General features: G+C 37.4%; 1 protein-coding gene across 1 annotated transcript in view; it reads right to left on the bottom strand.

Moving 5' to 3' along the window:
- SLC24A3 (solute carrier family 24 member 3) overlaps positions 1 to 20,659 on the bottom strand; it is a 762,616-nt gene that overhangs the window by 323,784 nt on the left and 418,173 nt on the right. Inside the window, exon 3 of the mRNA XM_044660739.1 lies at positions 11,448 to 11,524. Coding sequence (XP_044516674.1) covers positions 11,448 to 11,524 — 77 coding nt within the window. The remainder of the gene's footprint in view (positions 1 to 11,447; positions 11,525 to 20,659) is intronic.

The raw sequence follows: 20,659 nt of genomic DNA, 5'->3' as shown, positions 1-20,659 counted from the left end.
ATTAATACTTGTTCTGTCTATTCTACAAGGCTCTTGCGAGGAGAGTAATTTGTAAAGTGTAAAGCAAAACATCAAGGGGTAAATGGTTATCAAAGAGATAGAATGTTTTAGTTGAAACAATATTGGATCTGGAGTCACAGAACCTGGGTTTACATCCTTGCTTTGCTGTTACTGTCTGTGGGACTCTGGGTATCTCTTTTGGCTTCTGATTCCTCCTCTGTGAGTGAGGGAGTTTGACTTAGTTAAGTCCTTTTGTCCCTTTCAATTCTATTCATCTAATATCCTATTCATTGGTGAGTGAAGGGAAAGGGTCTAGAACCCATAAATGGGGTTGAGACAGAGATAGCCTGGACCCATGATTTTATTAGTATAGAGAACTCCCCTATGAAAAAAATTCAAGTTTCTTAGAGCAGTGGTATCAAACTGTGCTCCTCATATTGACTTAGAAAGCCACAAATTAACATTATTTGTCTTGTATTATAACAATTAATTTTGTTAAACATTTCCCAATTACATTTTAATCTGGTTTGGGTCTTGCTAGACTAAAAATGTCAAACATGCACACCTCTCCATCCCTATCCTCAGTGGGCCAGATGTATAATTTAGGGTTCCTGTATGATTTAATGACCTCCATTTCTATTCATGGCTTAGAACACTGAGGGATAAAGCAACCTAACTAAAGTCACACAGTCAGTACGCACTAGAGACAAGATTTTAACTTAGATCTTGGCACTGAGGTCAGCTCTCTATCCACTATAGAATTCTGCTTTTCTTCCTCCTCTCCTCTCCTTTCTTTGCTTCCTTCTTTTAATCATTCCCTATTTATCCTGGGCATAGCTTATTTGTATATATTCATACTTTCCGCATTGGATAGTGAGTTCCTTGAAGGCAGAAATTACCTTTTGCCTTTCTTTTTCTTTAATTGAAACTTAGGTGCATGAAAGCCCAAGTATATGGGCCAGACCCTAGGGACCCCAATGGCCCATGTATTTCCTTCTTTCTCCCTTCTCCCCGGACAGTCCTGATTTCCAGCTGTTCTCTCTGGCAGCATATTGTAGGTCTCAATAACTCTGTTGAGTGAGTAAAGGTGCTACCAGCGTGACTCCAACTTAGATATCACACAAACCCTGGGGATCGATCAAATAAGCTTTTTGTGACTCGAATGGTTTCTCTTGTCAGAAATATGTTTGTATGTTGATTGTCTCTCCATACATACATTGTCACTACTCTCCCAGACCCATACATGCTGAATGGGTGCTATTTGCTCTTCTTTTAAGGAAGAAGGCATTATCCCGGGATGAAGAGGATACAAGCATCTTTGTATGTTTGACTCTGACCCCTGCAGTGTTCTTCCTTAGTCTATATCTGACTAAAGAGTAGAACACCCTGAATTTGGGATTCATGTATAGCTAGAAAAAGAGGTATTGTTCTTCATTCCTTTGCAGAATGCATTCCTGATTCTCATACTTTCTTGGTGATGTATCTGAAATTTCTTTACACTAGAAAGCTTTCAGCCCTGGACTATACCCTTCTTTCCTGTATCTCCTCCATCTAACTGGCTGGTTCTTTATTTTTAAGGAGGAGAACCAAGTCAAGCCATTTCTCCATTCTTCCCCAGACTGTATTCTGGACACTCCCCAGCTTTCTCTTTTTATGTCTTCTAACCCCTTTTCAGTTTTATATGTTGTCTTTCCCCATTACAATGGTAAGTTCCTTCAGGGCAGGGATTATCTTTCTGTTTGTATTTTTATTTCCAGTGCTTAGAAGAATGCCTAGCACATAGCATACACTTGAATTAGTTGTCAAGTCCTGTTGCTTTTAGCTCTGTAACATCTTTTGCAAATGCCCCCTTCTCACCATTGACATTCACCTCCATTGCTTGGACTGCTTACTGTGAAGGTCTACTAGCTGGTCTCCTTGTGTCAAGTCTTTTCCCATTCAAGTTCATCCTCCACTTAGCTATTAAATTAATCTTCCTAAAGTGCAAGTTTGATTATGTCACCTCCCTATTTAATCAATTTCAGTGGTTGCTTATTGCCATCAAGATCAAATATAAAATCTTTTGTTTGGCTCTTAATATCCTGCATCACCTGGTCCCTTTCTACCTTTCCAATCTTCTTATATCTTACTCTTCTCATCCCATACAATATAGTTTAGTGATGTAGTGGGTAAATAAACACTAGAATTAGTAGAGGGAGAAGGGAATGAAGGAGGAATGAAGGGTTAAACTGGGTTAACTGCCTGACCCACCCCCACCAACACAGGACTTGGGGAATGAGTGGTGATAGTTGAGACCATTTGTCCTCCAGAGTCCAGACCAACTCTGCCAGGGATTCCTATTAACTTTAGTGGGCCCTCTGGGTTGTGGAGAAAGAACAAATGGAAGTTATAAAACACAGTTTAATAATGAGTTTAAGGGTAAGAGATGTAGGGAGGGGTCACATTAAAACTAGGTATCTAAGGACAGACTCCACGGACTGATAAGGTGGGTTAAAATCTACTCTGTACTAACATAGGCTTGCCAGGTCCAGCTTGGCTGGCTAGAAGGGGATATGGATGTCTCACAAGTGGGTCCTCTTCAACTCCAGTGATGATCTAAGATTTTCTAGGAACACAGGTCCACAGCAAATTAATCCACAAATAGATGAAGACAGGGAGCTGAACCAGTGTGGATATCCACCATCCAGAGCCAAATTCACTGCTCAAACCTGAACTTCCACAGGATAGATGTTTTTTGTAGGAGACAAATCCACTTTCCTGGGCTCTCCACTAGGGACAGTTAAACCAGCATCTAACTGCCTCAGCCATACCAGAGTCATTCAGGAAAGACTTCCTTCCTTCTCACTGTTCCATGACTAGAACACTCCAGCCTTGCCTGACAAGCCTAGCTAATATCTACACTAAATGTCTAAAATCTTGATTTATAAATTTGTCTATGACAGTGACAGGGAACTCCTTGTTTATCCTCACACAAGACTCTCCATCTTCCAACAGAGAATATTTTTCACTGAATGTCTTCCATTTCTGGAATGCTCTCCCTCCTTATTTCCTGGCTTTCCTGGCTTTCTTCAAGTCCTGGGTAAAATGCCACCACCTACAAGAAATCTTTCTCATCCTTAAATCTAGAGTCTTCCCTTTTAAAATTATTCCCTATTTGTCCTGTGCATACCTTGTTTGTACATAGTTATTTATTTAATGTCTTTGCTATGAGATAGTGAGCTCTTGGAAGGCTGGGCCTGCCATCTACCTTTATTTGTATCTCCACAATTTAGTATAGTGGCTGAAACATAATAAACCCCTAATAATGGGCTTTTGACCATCTGTTGCCTGAGGGAAAAGGACTAAAAGATAATGGATTTTAACAGAAGGGATTTTAGAGTTCATGTAATTCAAACTCTTCATTTAACAGAGGAAAAGGTTTGGAGAGATAAAGTGCTTTGCTCAATATAAAAAAAATTTTTTTTCATTTTTAGTTGGAGCATAGGGTGTATAAAGATTTAGGAGCCTAAGATAAGACTACCTTAAAAAGTTGGCTGGGGCAGACTCTAAAAGTTCTTGTATATCAGATGAAGACATTTTGACTTTATTCTTGAGGCAATGGGGAGCCATGGAAGGTTTTTGAGCAGTAACATAGTCATACCTGCACCATTTTAACCTGATAATAGAAATTGGAATACCAATTTGGAGGCTATTGTGAAAAGTCTAGGAGAATAAATGAGAGTTTAAGTAGTCCTTGGCTTTTCTCAGCTTTGTTTTGCTTTGATTTCTCAGTCAGACTTCTTATCATCTTAAGCTGATCAATTTCTGATATTTTCTAAAAATGACCAGACTTTGCTATTATTTCTAGATATGCACCATTCAGTGCAAACTTACAGGATAGTCTTTCCAATTAAAATAACGTATGTAAGGGAAAGAGATTCAGATTTTAAAGTGTTTTTTTTTTACCATAATTTGACTGTAATTTAAAGACATCCTTTCTCTAAATGATTTTCAAAGTCTCTTCTCTGTTTAATATTTTGATTCTATTATTGAGGCAGATTATCCTATTTCACTTTAGGGATGGAGATCTTGAAAGAGGGGAAGACTAGGAGTCTGTGAGTCATAGGCTACAAAGTCAATAGAATTGGAAAGATGAAAGATCATCACATTCTTGTCAGAGTAGGATCATAGATTTAGACCTGAAAGGGAGCTTAAAGCTCATCTAATTTAAGCTCCCTCATTAGAGACAACTAGGTGGCATAGTGGATAAAGTATAGCATCTGGAATCAGGAAGACCTGAATTATAATCTAACTTCAGATGCATACTAGCTATATGACTCTGGGTAAGTCACTTAATCTGTTTGCCTCTGTTTCATTTTTTATAAAATGGGGAGAGTCCTTCCTGCTGTTAAAATCATTAATCTGGGATAAGTTGGATACCACCTTGACTGACAGGGATGGCAGTTAAGGGTTTGGAATGTTGCCAGGTGCCATGAGCCAGGGGCAAATGTCGGTTGGTCCCCACCCTATATATACCCCCTAAGGACTACAGTTGAGGTCTCAGATCTCAAAGCTGGGACTGGAGCAAACATCTTTGGATCCAACTGGGCAGAGGGAGGTTGAAGGGTGGTTGAAGGGTGGAAAAGGGTAGGCCAAAACCTGAACCTATATCCTGTGCTTGACTGAAAGAGCTAGTGAGCCATCAATATCATTGGTAGTAGAGCTGAGAGAATGCACAAACCATCTATCCATATCTACATCAATAGCCTTTCCTATTCTCTGGCTTGGCTGTGGCCAGGTCTGGTCAGAGATAGCAAGAGGGTGAAGACCTCAAGCCTCTACCAGCCTAATAGTCTCTAGTCCTGATCACCAATTAGCTTAATAGTCAATGTAGCAATAGGGTTTCCAATCCCCAAACCTAATACCTTGTTATCCTTTCCCCATCAATATAGTGATTCCCTATCAATAGATAATATAGTGATTCAACAGAAGTACCTTCCTGAGTGGTTATTTTATCACAGCCCTTGGGAAGGGAGGATTAATTATGCAGTCAGATTTCAATTGTTTCCAAAGCCAATCAATAAACCATTATCAATCAATTCAACCTCAGGTTGGGCCTAGAGAGGTTAACCATCTACCTAACCTCTCAAGGAGTCCCAACCTGGGCAGCTGTTAAAAGGAGTCACTGACAGGTTTAACCAACCAAACCTGGCAGGGAGAAGGATAAATTACAGCAACAGCTAGTGTGAGGGAGTGGGTGTTCCTCCTTCAACAACTGCAGTTGTCTTAGGCCTTGGGCTCTGATCCCTCCTTCATCTATAATACTATCCCTAAGATTAACATACCAGCTATCCTGTAATATCTAGAAGGAAGATCTATAGGGAATAGTAATAATAAAAGAGGAGATATAGAAAGAGAGAAGCAAAGATCTGCTCTCAAAGCTAGAGATCAGATCATAGACACATCATCATTCCATCATTATACACATATCTCTCCTCTCCTCCATTCTTTTAACACTGCCCAGGGTAGTTGTGAGGATCAAGAGATAACACCTGTAAAGTGCTTTTAAAATGCTATATAAACTATGTTATTCTTACTGATGACTGTTGATAATAATGATGCTTATACAGATGAGGAAACTGAGGCACAGGAAAGGGATAGGACCATAAAGTTAGAGCTAGAAGGGTCCTGGAAGGTCATCTAAGTGACCTCCCATCTCCCTTAATTCACAAATTAAGAAATGGAGGTGAAGTAGTGAGTACCTTAGTAAAGGAAAACTGAGGAGTCCAAGGTCACAAACATAAAGTAGTAGAGGCAGAATTTGAACCCAGGTCCTCTAAGTGCCTCTAATTAGAGGAAGTGAAATTAGAGGGGGTGAAATGGATAGAGTGTTGAGCTGGAGTCAGGAAGACCTTATTTCAAATCTGGTCTCCAACACTTACTAGTTGTGTAATCCTGGGCAAGTCAGTTAAACTTGGTTTGCCTAATCCATTGGAGAAGGAATTGGCAAACCACTCCAGGATCTTGGCCAAGAAAACCACATAGAAGATCATGAAGACCTGGACATGATTGAAATGACTAAACGACAACAACCTCTAATTCCAAATCTGAGGCTCTTTCTACTTTACAATACTACCTCCCACAGTACCAGAAGTGATTTTTTTCAAGATCACATTTAAATAAGGAAGTAATAGGATTTGAACCTAGATCTCTGTCTTTCAATCTGACACTCCTACTACACCACCATGTCTCTCTGGTGTAGAGAGAACGGATCTTGCCTGTGTGCCTGGCATGGAGTAGGTGCTATATAAATATTTATTCTTTTCCCTTCCCTTCTCTTCTCTGCCTGATGGTTGCAGATAGTTCCTGGGGTCATTCAATAGCTTCCCTCGGTTGAATCTCCCTTCATCAGGGAGATAATCAGCATTTTTAGTAAGTGCTGAAAGGGCTTCGGCATAGCTGAGCTTTTGGGTGTTAGGTGCTCTAAAGTGGAACAGAATTTATATCTTCATTTTGCGTTAAGACAATATTTTTGTGATAACAAAAAGCTTTTTCTTCCTTTCCTTTGGAGACTCCTCAAGCCTATGAGATAAAAATGTTGGGGAGGAGGTGGAGAAAGAGAAGGAATAAGAAAATATAGAAGTGGATTGAAAGGTCTGGTTCATTTGGAATAAAATTCCTCTCCATTTTTCCCACTTTTCCATTGTGTCATTTGCCCTGAGGGCCCCCATTCTCTCTCTCTCTCTCTCTCTCTCTCTCTCTCTCTCTCTCTCTCTCTCTCTCGCTCTCTCGCTCTCTCGCTCTCTCTCTCTCATCAGCACCTTGGAGTCCAATATCCAATATCAGGCAGGTTTCGCAATAAGACTAGCTCCACAGGAGTGAGAAAAAAAGTGGGAAACTACCACAGAGAAGTAGACTAATTATGGATCTAAACAAACCCCTCCCTCTAGGTAAAAATAGCAACAGCACCAGGGGCAACAACCCTGTATCAACAACAAAACAGTGATATATAAGAGCCAATATACAAGTCAAATCAATAAGTATCTATTAAGAGTATATTATGTGTCAGGCACTTTTAAGCTCTTAGAAGGAACGAAATACAAAAATTGTACCTGACTTCAAGGGGTTTACAGACTAACTGGGGTGAGGAAGACAACTTGTGAACAATTATGTAGAAACAAGATACATACAGAATATATTGGAGACGATTTTAGAGGAAGACACGAAGAAAAAAGAGAAGCTTCTCATGGAAGACTGGTTTGGTTGTATTTCTCTTCTCTGGAGAATCTTGAAGTGCTGAGTACACAACTGCATTTTACACAGGCCATAGGTATAGCCTAGAGAGGAACGTAATCTCAGAACTGAAGAAGATTGCTTGGAAAAGTTGAGCTTCTGTTCTGTGATCTTTCATTTATTGTATTCATTCCCAGCATCCATTATCATATGCTCTTTCTTCTCTATCCTCTCCCTATCAAAATTTGCTCTCATATAAGAAGAATGTGAGGATCAAGTAAAATAATGCATGTAAAACACTTTCAAGCCTTAAAGTGCTATATAAATGAGTTTTATTATTATTACTATTATTACCTTATAGTCAGTCATTGAGTCTCCAGTCTGGTGGTGATTTCATTCCCTGAGTCATCTATTTATCCACTTGTAAGCTTAAGCAATGATTACAGAGCAATGAGGGGATGCTGACAAATGTTTAACAACCAGACTCTCCAGGAAACGAAACAAAACAAAACAAAATGTATATACAGCAAAGTTGAGGGGATTTCCATCACTTCTGGAAAGGCTGAATAAAGTGTGGTATTTAACTTAATGGAACAAGATTATGCTGTAAGAAATGATGATAGGGATGGTTTCAGAAATACCCGGGAAGACTTGTATGAACTAATAAAGAGTGAAGTGAGCAGAACCAAGGAAACATGGTACATAGTTAACAATAATACTGTAATGATGGTAAACCATGAAAGACTTAGCTACTCTGATCAAGACAATGATCTAAGAATGCCAAAGGACCCATGATGAAAGATGCTCTACACCTCCAGAGAGAGAAGAAAACTGATGAACCCTGAGGACAGATTGAAGTATCATTTTTTAACTTTATGTTTCTTGCTTTTTCTGATTTTCTTTTTTGCAATATGACTAATTTGGAAATGTGTTTTCCATGACTTCACAAGTCTAATAGATATTATATTGTTTGCTTTCTCAAAAGGGAGGGAGAGAAAGAAAACATTTGAAACAATCTTTGAAGAATAAACATTAAAAACAAATATTTTTAAAAGATGTATATACACATGTCTAAGTTTAACCTGCATTATTAACATTTTCTTAGTTCTAGAAATTTTAACAAAGTAATAAATCAAGACCTGATTTGTAGTTTGTTAGATGTCTAATGCTGGAATTTTAACAACAGGTTTTTGAATAGCATTTAGGGCTACTTCCAGCACATCCTTTTCTCCATGTGTATACTCTATTAGTCATCATCTTAGTATGAATTTAAGTTCATAAATTTTATTTCCCAGAAATAATCATACCTTCTCTTTTAGACATTTCTTTTCCTCTCCATCTCACTAGTTATTTTTCCTCTGAAATTAGACCCAATCTACCATATACATACATATCATATGTATATTGTTGTTTGCTTGCTATCCCCTCCATTAGAATGTGAACTCCTTGAGGGCAGAGATGGTTAGAACCTTTATATCCTCAGTGTTTAGCATAGCGTTACCTTAGCATATGTCTTATAAAGACTTATTGACTTTGAAATATATATGTGTGTATGTACATGATAGCACTCTGTAGAAGCCTATATATGTATGGATGTGTGCAACAAATGTGTTCATGTTTGTGAATGTGTAGATATAAAGATGTACAAGAGATAGAGCTTGACTTCTATTAACTACCAATTTAATAAGGAGAATAGGACCTTCATACAAATAATGATACAAGGGAATATATGACTTAAATTGTATAGATAAGGCTACAGGAGTTCAGAGTTGAGAGAAATAGCTTTTTCAGCTAAAGCAATTAGGGGATACTTTATGGACAGAGTAGAATCTGAGCTAGTCCTTAAAGAATACATTTTACACAGGTAGAGATGGGGATGAGAATCTTCTAGAGGAAGACAAATCTGAGCACAGTGATGAAGGGTAAAACAATACAATGAATTAACTAGTCAAATACGCGGCCTGAAACTAGCTTGGGTTGGTGGACAAGGGATGTATATTTAGAGTCAAGGAGATAAAGAGTGCAAATCCCACATGATACTTACTTGCCAATGACTCTATGACTCTGTGCCTCACTTTCCTTATCTATAAAATAAAGAGGCTGAACTCCACTCTGTAAAGTCCCTACAAGTTCTAAACTGTAAAACACTATTACTCTATGATCAAGTCATTCAGGTAGAAATACAGTCTCATAATACTATTTGAATAAAAATATTATTACTAGATAAAAGTATTATTGAGATGATACAATGGTAGAAAAGCTTAGAAACATTTATTTATATTAAGAGACAAGTAAAGACAGAAAGATTAGATATGAGTATTTTTCAAAAGTCAGGTATACTTGTAGCAAAAAATTTTACGACTTCGTTTCATAGATTCAAAGGATTTCCTATATGGAAGAAAATCCAGGGGACTTCAGTTTAGCCTTACCTGAAGCTGCATTCTCACATGAAACATCCTAGATTTGTAACTCATTGCCTTTAGTAACACCTCATATCTCATTCCAATTTTTTGATGAACATTAATTGTCAGGAAGTTTTTCCCTTATCATTCTGTGACCTTTAACTTCTACCCCTGTTCCTAATTCTATCTTCTGAGGTCAATTGAATAAAGTCTGATTTCTCTTCTATATGTTAACAATTCTTTACATTATATAGTAGTTGCTCTGTCTTTCCCTTCCCTATTCTTTCAGGTTTTTTTACTCTAGGTGAAGAGTTCTCAATTTAAAAAATTCCCATATGCCTGAATTTCTTTGCCATCTTTGTAGTTTGGGGATGTCATAATTCAATTTATTGTCTTTCCTTAAATGTAGCATGGAGAATGAGGGAAATTAATCCAGATGTGGTATGAGTAAAGCAGAGTATAGTTAGATAATAACTTCCCTTTTTCTGGAGGCTCTGCTTCTTTTAATGAAGCCTAATATTAATGTATTAGCTTTTCTGGTAATCATTCTATCATTATCATCCACTGAAAATCCAAGGTTTTCTTTCACATGAACTATTTCATTTTTTTAAATGCCGAGAATTTTTTTTTCATTTTCTACCTTCTCTCTGAATAAAAAAAAATCAAAGGAAAACAAAAACAAAAAATATCTTCTAAAAAATAAGAATAGTTAAGGAAGACAAATTTTCCTACTGGCTATGCCCAGACATAGTAGTTTATCATCTCTTTGCCTTCAAGTGGCTAGCATTCTTTATCATTGGTCCTCTCAAATTATGGTTGATCATCATATCAATCAGAGTTTTTAAGTTTTCCAGAATCATTTTTGACAATATTGATTTTAAAGTATAAATCATACTGGTCCTGCTCACTTCACTTTACCTCTATAAAGGCCATATTGATTCATGGAATGAAAGATTCCAGGTTTTTCTGAAATTGACCCTTTATTAATTTTTAACATTAGTTTTCTATTACATTCATATCCAACAATTTGGCTAATCATTCATAACTAATGGGCAACCCCTTGAGTTTCTAATTTTTTACCCATTACAAAAATGCTACAAGTAGTTTTGTACATATAAGACTTTTTTCTCTGATCTGTTTAGGGTACTGACCTAATAGTGTTTTTTCTGCAACAAAGAGGAGTTCCAAATTGCTTCTATAGTGGTTGGAATCATTTGCAAATCCATCCATATTGCATTTTTATACCCATTTTACCCCACCAACATTTGTGATTTCTATTTTGTCAGTTTTGCTGAGCCAATGGACAAAAAATGGAATCTTAGAGATGTTTTAATTTGCATCTTTCTAATTGTTAGTAATTTAGAGCATTTTTTACAAATGGCTATAGATAGCTTAAATTTTTTTCCTTGACAACAGTCTGTTGGCATTGTTCCCCGTTTATCAACTAAGGAACAAACTTCTTTATGTCACATCTTCCTCCTCTTAAATTCATGCAATTGAGCTTTTGAGCCTAACTACAAAGTTTTACATTTATTTACTAAATGTATCTTCTTAGATTTAGCTCATTGTTTCAACCTGTCAGTATCCTTAGGGATTCCACTTTTATCATCTCACATATTAGCTAACCTTTCCAAGCTTCAAGTCATCCATAAACCTGATAAGCATACTATCAATTTCATGGTATGCCTTAGGTGCTATCTCCCGCAGAGCTGTGACAACTATGTTACATGAGAACGCCTGTGTGAGTGTAATAGCACAGAGAGAGTCACTCTAAAAATATTTCATTGCTTCTTGCAGATCCGAGAAATAGAATATTGAGAGGAAGCTACTTACACAGAGGACATGTAAAACCACAGCTCCTTGTCGTCGTTTCTCATTTGTAAAGATGTCATTTGGGAATTCATGGAGAGCTAGAAAATGAAGAATAAAAGAAAAATCAATCACTAATATTTAAATATTTTCAGCACTAAATACTATAGTTAAAGAAATGGAAGTTGTTGAATATAAGGGTACATAGACAATATTTTTTAATGATAATGATAATTTTATATTCTTACATGTAAAGGTTAATATTGGTAAAATAGCAAAGGAGTTTTTATTGTTTTAGTGGCATTTAGGTGGCACAGAGTTGGGTTGAGAGTCAAGAAAAGTTCAAATCCAGTCTCACTTACTATCTATGTGAACCTGAGCAAATCATTTAACTTCTGCCTAACTCAGCTGTAAAATGAGGATAATAATAACATCCACATCCCTGAGCTGTTGTGAGAATCATGTGAAATAGTATTTGTAAATGCTTAGCATAATTTCTGGCATATAATAGGCTTAATAAATGTTTTCTTTAAGTTTTTCAGAATTATTTTTTACAATGTCGATTTTATCTTATAAATCATTGTGTTCCTTCTCACTTCACTTTGCCTCTATGAAGGCCATATTCCTCCTTCCTTCCTTCCTTCCTTCCTTCCTTCCTTCCTTCCTTCCTTCTTTCCTTCCTTCCTTCTTTCCTTCCTTCCTTCATACAAAAGATCTCTCTTCATTTTGGCTTCATATCAATATTCTTCTACTACATTAGAAATAGCAATAAGGGTTAGAGCTGCAATTTCATTAGTATATAGTCTTAACTTAGAACTAAGAAGAACTTAACACAGAACTACTAAAGTGGAAAAAAACAACAAATCTTTAATCAGGAAAGAGATAGGTCCAATAATCAGCTGCTATCACAGAGCCAAGCTCCACAGACAATACAGAGTCAACACCCTGTGGCTCTGGGGATAGTATCTCTGGGAGAATGCACCTCTGAGATGATTCTCCAAAAAACACTAGAACTTGGAGAATTTATATACCATTTGAGGAACTAAGGACAGGGAATTATGATTAATTGGCATTACCATGGCTACAAGGAACAACAAAGTCCAAGACAGGATTATCAGGGAGAGGCTGATGCTTTACAATGAATACAAAAGTATGTAAAGGGAACCCCTTCCTCCCTGGGGTTGTGAACTTTCTGCTCCTCAGAGCCAGGCCATTAGCATGGCTGGAACACTATAAACAGACTTTGACTGGTTCCTAAGATGTGATAGACCAGCACAGAGGGAAAGGAAGTGACATGGAGAAAGAGGAATATAAAAAATGAAACCATAGAAGAGATTGGGGTCTTTCTCTGGAGATTTTTGGCTGGGGGTCTTTCTGTGATTTGGCATTGGTGGCTTAGGCGGAAAATATTCTTGTGGGCTAGTAAGATTTGGGTGGTAGGCTAGGAGGAAATCTTTTTTTTTTATTTCCTTCCCTCCTTATTTCTTTCTTAGACTATATTTATATAAAAATTAAATTGTTAAAAGCTACTATCATCCTCGTGACTTAAGGGTTAATTATTTCATAAACAGTGACCACAATAATTTTTAAAAAACTAATATTATATTTCCCTAAATATTACATTTGGAATATTATTATTTTTTCAATATTACAAAAGGGAAGGGTTCAGCCAAGGGTTGGGCTACCTGGGAAAGCACTTTGATGCAATGGGAGAAACTACTAGGATAAAAGGATACTTAACATTTGATTTAGGTCGAACATTCTGTCTGAAATGGGCGAGTCTGGGACTTCCCTCCAGTGAGTTCTCAGGGGACAGGGGCAGACTTGGGGGCTCTAGATTTCAAGCTGACAATAGAGTCCTTCCATCAATACCCATCAGCATCTTCTCTGTAATTTATAGTCTTTGCAAGCCAACCATGACATTGAGAAGGCAAGATGCCTTCTTCCTAGGGTCATCTAGTTCAGGTGTGTGTGAGGCAAGACTTGAATCCAATATTTCATGACTCCAAGGCAAGTTCTCTATCCACTATGCCATGATTATTTCAGAAATAACAACTTCTAAATTGCCTGCTATCAGTATGGCTTCTCTAACATCTAAGAGGCTTTAATTTTGAAATCTGTCCTTACCCACTGAAAACTTTTTCCACATTGCTCTACAAAATGGCTGGACCACCAATAGTGTACTAGTGACTTTATCTTCTCACATCCCCTCCAACATTTATCATTTTAGCCAATTGGATAGGTGTGAGATGATATCTCAGAGTTGTTTTAATTTGCATTTTTCTAATCAATAATAATTTAGAGCATTTTCATAGGACTACATATAGCTTTGATTTCTTTATTGCTAAACTGCCTTTTGATCATTTATCAATCAGGGAATGGCTCATTCTTATAAATTTGATAAAATTACTGACATCTGAATTCCATAGCACTAATATGATTCTATCTTCACGGTCTTTGCATTTCTAAATAGTAATCATAAGAATAATAGCTAGCACTTTAAGGTTCACATAAGCACTTTACTTCTGCTATATCATTAGATCCTCAAAACAAGTCTGGGGTTCTAGCCACTCCAATAGCTAGCCACTTCTAATCAGAAGCCAAACTGTTCCCGCCTCTTTTCTTTCAGTCACTTCTACTTCTAATGACAATCTCTTCTGTACCTGCTCTCCAACTTCATAGGAGAATTCCAGGTACTTCTTTCCCAAGAGTATTTTGATGCATGTTAATTCAGAATAATTGAAATCAACACATTCATCAAGGTATGAATCTGGGTTTAGGCTTAAATATGAGAGGAGAAAAGGCTTAGAATATTAGACTTGTTCAGGTAGGAAAATGTGGAATTTAAAATTAATATTCAATATCTCCAAAGTATAATATTTATAAAGATTTATTAATATTTAACTAAAGAACACAGGGAATGTTCACCGCTCAATTCACGTGGAAGAGAGAGCGTGGCAGAGCAAACCCAAACTATATACAGAGAGCATAAGGACCCATGTATACGAAAGGCAAAAGGAATTGTGGGTGATACAGAAAGGTAATACAGAAGTTTGGGTAAAGTAGTTTTAGGGATTCAAGATAATTCTAAATGTACGGAAAATCCTGGACAACCTCAAAGAGCAGAGTATCACTATCAGCAGAAGCTATCCTTGGAGGTCAAGACTCCTGAGGACATTATAAAATATTAGGGAGCACAATGGGAATTCAAAGAAAGGAAGGGGAATATACAGGGGCAAAGCACTGGCAGGAAATTCATTCACATGGCCTACTTCCACTGAGTTCTGTCACCTTTCTATCTGGGGGGAAGTTATCAATCTTGCTCTTCAAGAGCCTTCAGCAAACAAGCTGCTGTTTCTTACTGGTAGGAAAAAGTCTCCCAGGGAGGATAATTATCCTTTGTGGGTTGCCAGAGTTATTCAACTGAATTGAAGAAAAAAAATCGATCTTGTGTTATGGAGAATACTAAGATAAGTAAGTTCCTGTCCTGGAGGAGTTTATAGTCTTGCATAGGGTAAGATTGGTGTTGAAATAACCATAATTACAGCTCATGATTTGAAGGTGAATAAGAAAATAAAAACTAATTTATGAGAGATTTTAGAGGAGAATATTAATCATTTATATTCTAAGCCTGCACAAGGTTGCCCCAATATCACTATCTAGGAATGTTCTGCAGCACAGGGAAGGGGAAGAAAACAAGAATTTATTATGTATCTGCTCTGTGCAAGGCACTATACCTAGTGCTTTATTATCTCATTTGATCAAATATTATCTCATTTGATCCTCACAAAAACCCTGGGAGGTAGGTGGTATTATTATCTCCATTTTACAGTTGAGGAAAACAGGTTAAGTGATTAGTCCAGGACCTGGTGCTAGGAAGTATCTAAGGTCACATTTCAACTCAGGTCTTCCCAACTCCAGGCTCTGAGCTCTATCCACTGCACCCCTTAGCTAGCTGTCCATACTCTAGCACAGAAGTTAGAATGTTGGGTTTAGAATAAAAAATAAAAACTTGGTTTAAAATTCTTTCTCTGATAACCTATTAGGTGTAATCAGAACTGTAAATATTTATGTCACAGGGTTATTGCAAGGTTCAAATGAGACTATTTATGTGTAAAAGGTACTTTAAATAATTACTTGAATATCAATTATTATTAACATCTGATTGCACAACATAACTAAAACTAGTCACAAGATTTAATCATCTATTTATAGCATATATGAAAATCTTTCTACTGAACCAAGTATCTTTAGACATTTCCCCTAGCTAATTGAGTGATCCCGGGCAATTTACTTAGCCTCTATCTGCCTCTTTCTTCATCTGTAAAAAGGAGAATTACAAGAACATTAATTTTCCAGAGTTGTGGGGATAGAATGAGATAGAACTTATGAAGTGCTTTGTAAACCTTATATCGCTAGTGCTCCCTCTCTCTCTCTCCCTCTCTCTCTCTCTTTCTCTCCCTCTCTCTTTCTCTCTCTCTCTCCCTTTCTTTTCTTCCTCTTCCTCATCCTCCTCTTCTCTTCCTCCTCCTCCTTCCTCTCTTCCTCCTCCTCCTTCCTCTCTTCACCTCCTCCTCTCCTCCTCCTTCTTTTCTTTCTTCATCTTCCTCCTCCTAATGGTACTTTTAGGGACTCAATAAATTATAATTAGTTGGTATTAGTAATGTTTAGTTCATCAGACTCTGTTTTCCTACCTCTGAATTTTTCCTTGGCATGCCAATTTCACTGGAATTGTATAACACAAGATACTGAAATTCCTCAATAACTATATTGAACAGGGAAATCCTAGCTTGAAAGTCCTATAAAAATTCTTGATTCTTTGAGCCTCCCAGGGCCAAAAGTAATAATATTCTCATTCTATAGAGTAGGCAGCTTTGAAGAAGGAGACATTTTATATTATTTAGATATATAAACATCAAACAGAAAACAAGGAACATATTAACATCTCTAACCCTGAAATAACTATCAGCAAATTTAATAATTATGGGTATTACTTATACTTCTGTTTTTAATTACTAAAGTTCCCCTTCCTCTATTTGAGTACAGTGAAGTGAGAGAAATTATACTTTAGTAAGCAGGTGTGAAATGCAGAATCACTTCGAGAAAGGGCTTAATCTCACTCAAAATTTCCACTGAGTGACAGTTTGCTCTTTTACTTAACCTAAAAAAATGTCTATTCACAACACCACTATTAATTAATACATTTGCTAATGCTTTCTCTCATTTACTGACATTAACTCAAGTGGGTATGAGTACAAACAAAATTTTAAAACCATTAAAAATCAATTATTTCAATATCCTGTTGATTTAACATGTTTCTATCAATTGTGTCCACATTGACAAGCTACTAATGGACAGTTCTACCATTCACTAAGTCCTTAAGTGGCATTAGATTAGGGCCCTAAATCATGGCCTGCATTCCTAGCCAGAAACATAGAATCCTAGAAAAAAACCCCAAAAGGACAACTAGCAATGAGAGATGGAATATATTAAAAATCCCCTTTGGGGCCAATGTTCAATTCTCTTTCAGTATGCACTGGTAGCTACAAGTCCTGGGGCATATATGCAATTGTTTCTTTTCTTTGCTTTGATTTTAGGTTGCCAACAGCCTGACACTTAGATTTAAAAGCACTTTGGTCCCCTACAAATTATGATCAGATCTAACCAGAGGAATATGGCATAAAGCGGCATCTATCTTGTACTGCATCCAACAGGACTTTGTTAATGTCAAGAAAAACAAACATATTTCTAGCCCTTTAGGGTGTACAAAGCCCTCTTTTTTATTTGTTTCTCAAGATAACTCTATAAAGAATCAACAACCCTGTTAGGTAGGTGAGATTACTGTCCCTATATTCCAGGTGAAGAAACCGCAGCTGAAGGAAAAGTCATATTTCAAAATGATTAGACGTGTTCCACTTGACTCTGGAGGGCACAAGTAGGAGTAACTTGTGAGTGAAAGTAGCAGAGTGGCAAATCTAGGCTTGTTATAAAGGAAAAGCTTTCTAAGAATGAGGGTTCTATAAAAGCAGAATAAGCTACATCAGCAGGTAATGGGTTACCCCTTCACTGAATTCTCAGAGCAAAAGATTGGATGACCACCTGCCAGAGAGATTATAGTAGAAAGACTTTGTAGGTATGAGTTCGGCCATATGACCTCTGAGAACTCTTCTAATACTGAGATTCCCTGAAAAGTTAAGTGACTTCCCACAGTCCTGCAGCTTATAAATAGCAGAGATAGGACTTGAACGGAAGTTACAAAAACACACTGTTAGAAGAGACATCAGTGGCCATCTAATCCAATTCATATCCCAGAGAGAATCTCTTCACCAAATTGAGCAATGGTCATACAGTTTTGGCTTCCAGACCTTTAATGAGGAGGCAGATAAGTGGCTCAATGGATAGAGAGCCAGGCTTAGAGAAGGGAGGTCATGTTCAAATCTAGCACTAGACACTTTCTAGCTGTGTGACCCTGGGCGAGTCACTTAACCCCCATTGCCTAGCCTTTGCCCCTCTTCTGGCTTGGAAGCAATACACATTATTGATTCTAAAACAAAAGGTAAGAGTTGTTTTTTTTTCCCATTTGTTTGTTAAGAAAAGCTCTCCATTGAGGGGAAATTCACTTCATCCTGATATAGCTCATTTCACTTTTGGGTTGCTCTATTTAGAATTCTTTTGAGTCCAATATATGCAAAACATTTTATGAATGTTATCTTGCTTGACCCTCTCACAATAACCTTGTTAAATAAGTGCTATCATTCTTCCCATTTACAGATGAAGAAATTGAGGTAAAGAGATGGCAAATGACTTGCCCAGGTCACTTAGCTGTTAAGTGTCTGAGGATGGGTTTGAACTCAGGTCCTCCTGACTCCAGGGCCAGCACTCTATCCCCTGCATCACCTAGCTGCCTTAGAAACACTAATAATTCCACTCGCTGTTAACCTTGGAATGGAAGACCCAAAGTGAAATTAGCATGAGAGCCTAAAACACCCCCAAACATTAGCAGCACCGAGGGAAACATGGCCAACTGCTTTCCTTCCATACATAGTTGCTACTTTATGCATAATACAACATCCATCTCTTTGGTTCCCAAATGAGCTGGGATTCATAAACAGGTTTGGAAGGGTCAGTAAAACCTTATAGACTGCTGCATGTCTGCCAGGGGAGTCCCCTTTGCATCAGTGAGGGGGTGGAAGGAAGCCCTTTAATTTGACTTCCTCTAGAGCCTGAAGTCTCCTATTCTTGAACAATGTCCTAGTTTGATGGCTGGGAATATCCAGGGGACCCAGTGACTGCCACAAGCTACATTTGAAGGACCACACTCCAAGGCTGGGTTTGTATATCCCCCTCAGACAATTGGGAAAATTATCCCTAGATCTAAGTAGATGGTGAAAATCTGGAGCTGAAACCAAGGGCAGTTCCTCAGGTATCTTAAAGATGGATAATTTACCCTCCATAAGATCTTCCTTTGGATTAGGGGCCAAATTTTCTAGTGGGGGCAAATACTCATTCTAACAGGAATAATTAAGATCATGGATTTTATAGTTAGAAAGGACTGGAAGATCAGATTTAAACGCTTGTAAGGACACTGATCCTCAAAGTAATTGTGACTTGCCCAGGATTATGCAATTTAGTAAGGGTGTGAGGCCAGATTTGAACCCAAATCTTCTTGCCTCCAAGTCTAGTACCCTATCTATTACCATGTTTTCTGTAACATAAGATGAATTTTTTTTTATCAGAACATCAAGTCAGAGGGACAGGAAGAGATTAGGAGTTAGGCATATGACACTAGTGTTTTGTTTTTTTAAATAGAAGCAGTTTTTGGATCTTTTAAATCTCTCATCTGTTCATCTTTCTGAAGCAACATGATTTATTTTCCTAACTCGACTCTCTTATTTTGTTCTCCATTTTTATCTTAAATACCAAATGATAGATCTTCACTGTGCAGGAAACTAAAAGGCAAAAATTGCCATTTCTATGCATGAAAAAAAATGTTTATGGATTTTGGCAAGTCCTATAGTCTAATTCGCTCAGGAGCAAGCATCTGGTGGTTGAAGTGAATAAACTATAGAGAAACTTCATAAAGGGAGTTAATTTTTTTTCAAATAATGGTAGAAGAGGAAGAAAACTTATCTCACAGGCCCACAGCACCATCCATTCTAAAGATAAAGTACTGTTTTGAGATAATACACATATACACACAAGTCTCAGGAAGGAAAATAATTGTAAATGTTGAAATGGTGCTATTAATTTAATGTAAATATAACTTTAAAAAATCTTTTGGCTTTTTAGGTTTCCATGTTGCCCATTTGAAGGGACAAACTTCCATCACTCTAGCAAGATGATGGGATTACCACATAAATACATAACCTCATGCTTTCAGTATTTACAATCCTTCTAGGGAACAAGACTTTATCTAGACCATAGGCTCATAGCTCTAGGGGTAGGAGGGACTTCAAAGGCTATCTAGCCCAACACTGATGTTTAACTGGTATATTCTAGAGGTACAAAATGGAGTCCCAGTGAAAGTATCAAAGATTGGAGAGAGATCTCTTCTAGGAGGGAAAATGAAAAGACTGTTCAAGGTCCTCCCTCAGGGACATAGCTGGAGAAATCTCTGAGAGGTTAGGTTGATATTGATAGGTGATGGAGTCTTGTCCCTGCATGGGATCAATCAGTCAACAAGCATTTATTAAATGCCTACTATGTGGACATGTATGTGGAAGTCTATGGGGTATGAAAGAGAATAATCCTATTGAATGCTAGTGTCTTCCTTCTGTTGATTATTTCCAATATATTCTATATATACTTTGTATATAGTTACTTATATGCTGTATCTCCCATTAAACTGTGAACTTCTTGAGGGCACAGATTATCTTTTGCTTTTCTTTGTATTCCCAGTGCCTGGTACATGTTGTTCACCATTGTTCATCATCTTGTGAGTGGGATTGAAGTGAGGCAGAATTACATAAAGTCATCAATATCACTCTCTCTCTTCCTGAGTCAATCCAAGTCCAGTGGCAAGGCAAAAGTCAGGATGATATGACTTTCCTGTGAATTAGATTTAAGTGATGTAGAGGTACACAAAGCTATAAAACTCACTTTCTCTTCCATAGTCATCTTAATCCAGTGGCAAAACAAAAGTCAGGATGACTCTTGATGGCCTTGGATGTAATAGATGATCTTGGTGTCTTTAAAGTCTAGCCAAGCTCTAAGTACTCCATGGTGCATAAATGGCA

Source organism: Gracilinanus agilis, chromosome 2 (genome assembly GCF_016433145.1).
Source record: "Gracilinanus agilis isolate LMUSP501 chromosome 2, AgileGrace, whole genome shotgun sequence".
Classification (NCBI taxonomy): Eukaryota; Metazoa; Chordata; class Mammalia; order Didelphimorphia; family Didelphidae; genus Gracilinanus; species Gracilinanus agilis.
This window is presented reverse-complemented; position numbering and strand designations above follow the sequence as displayed.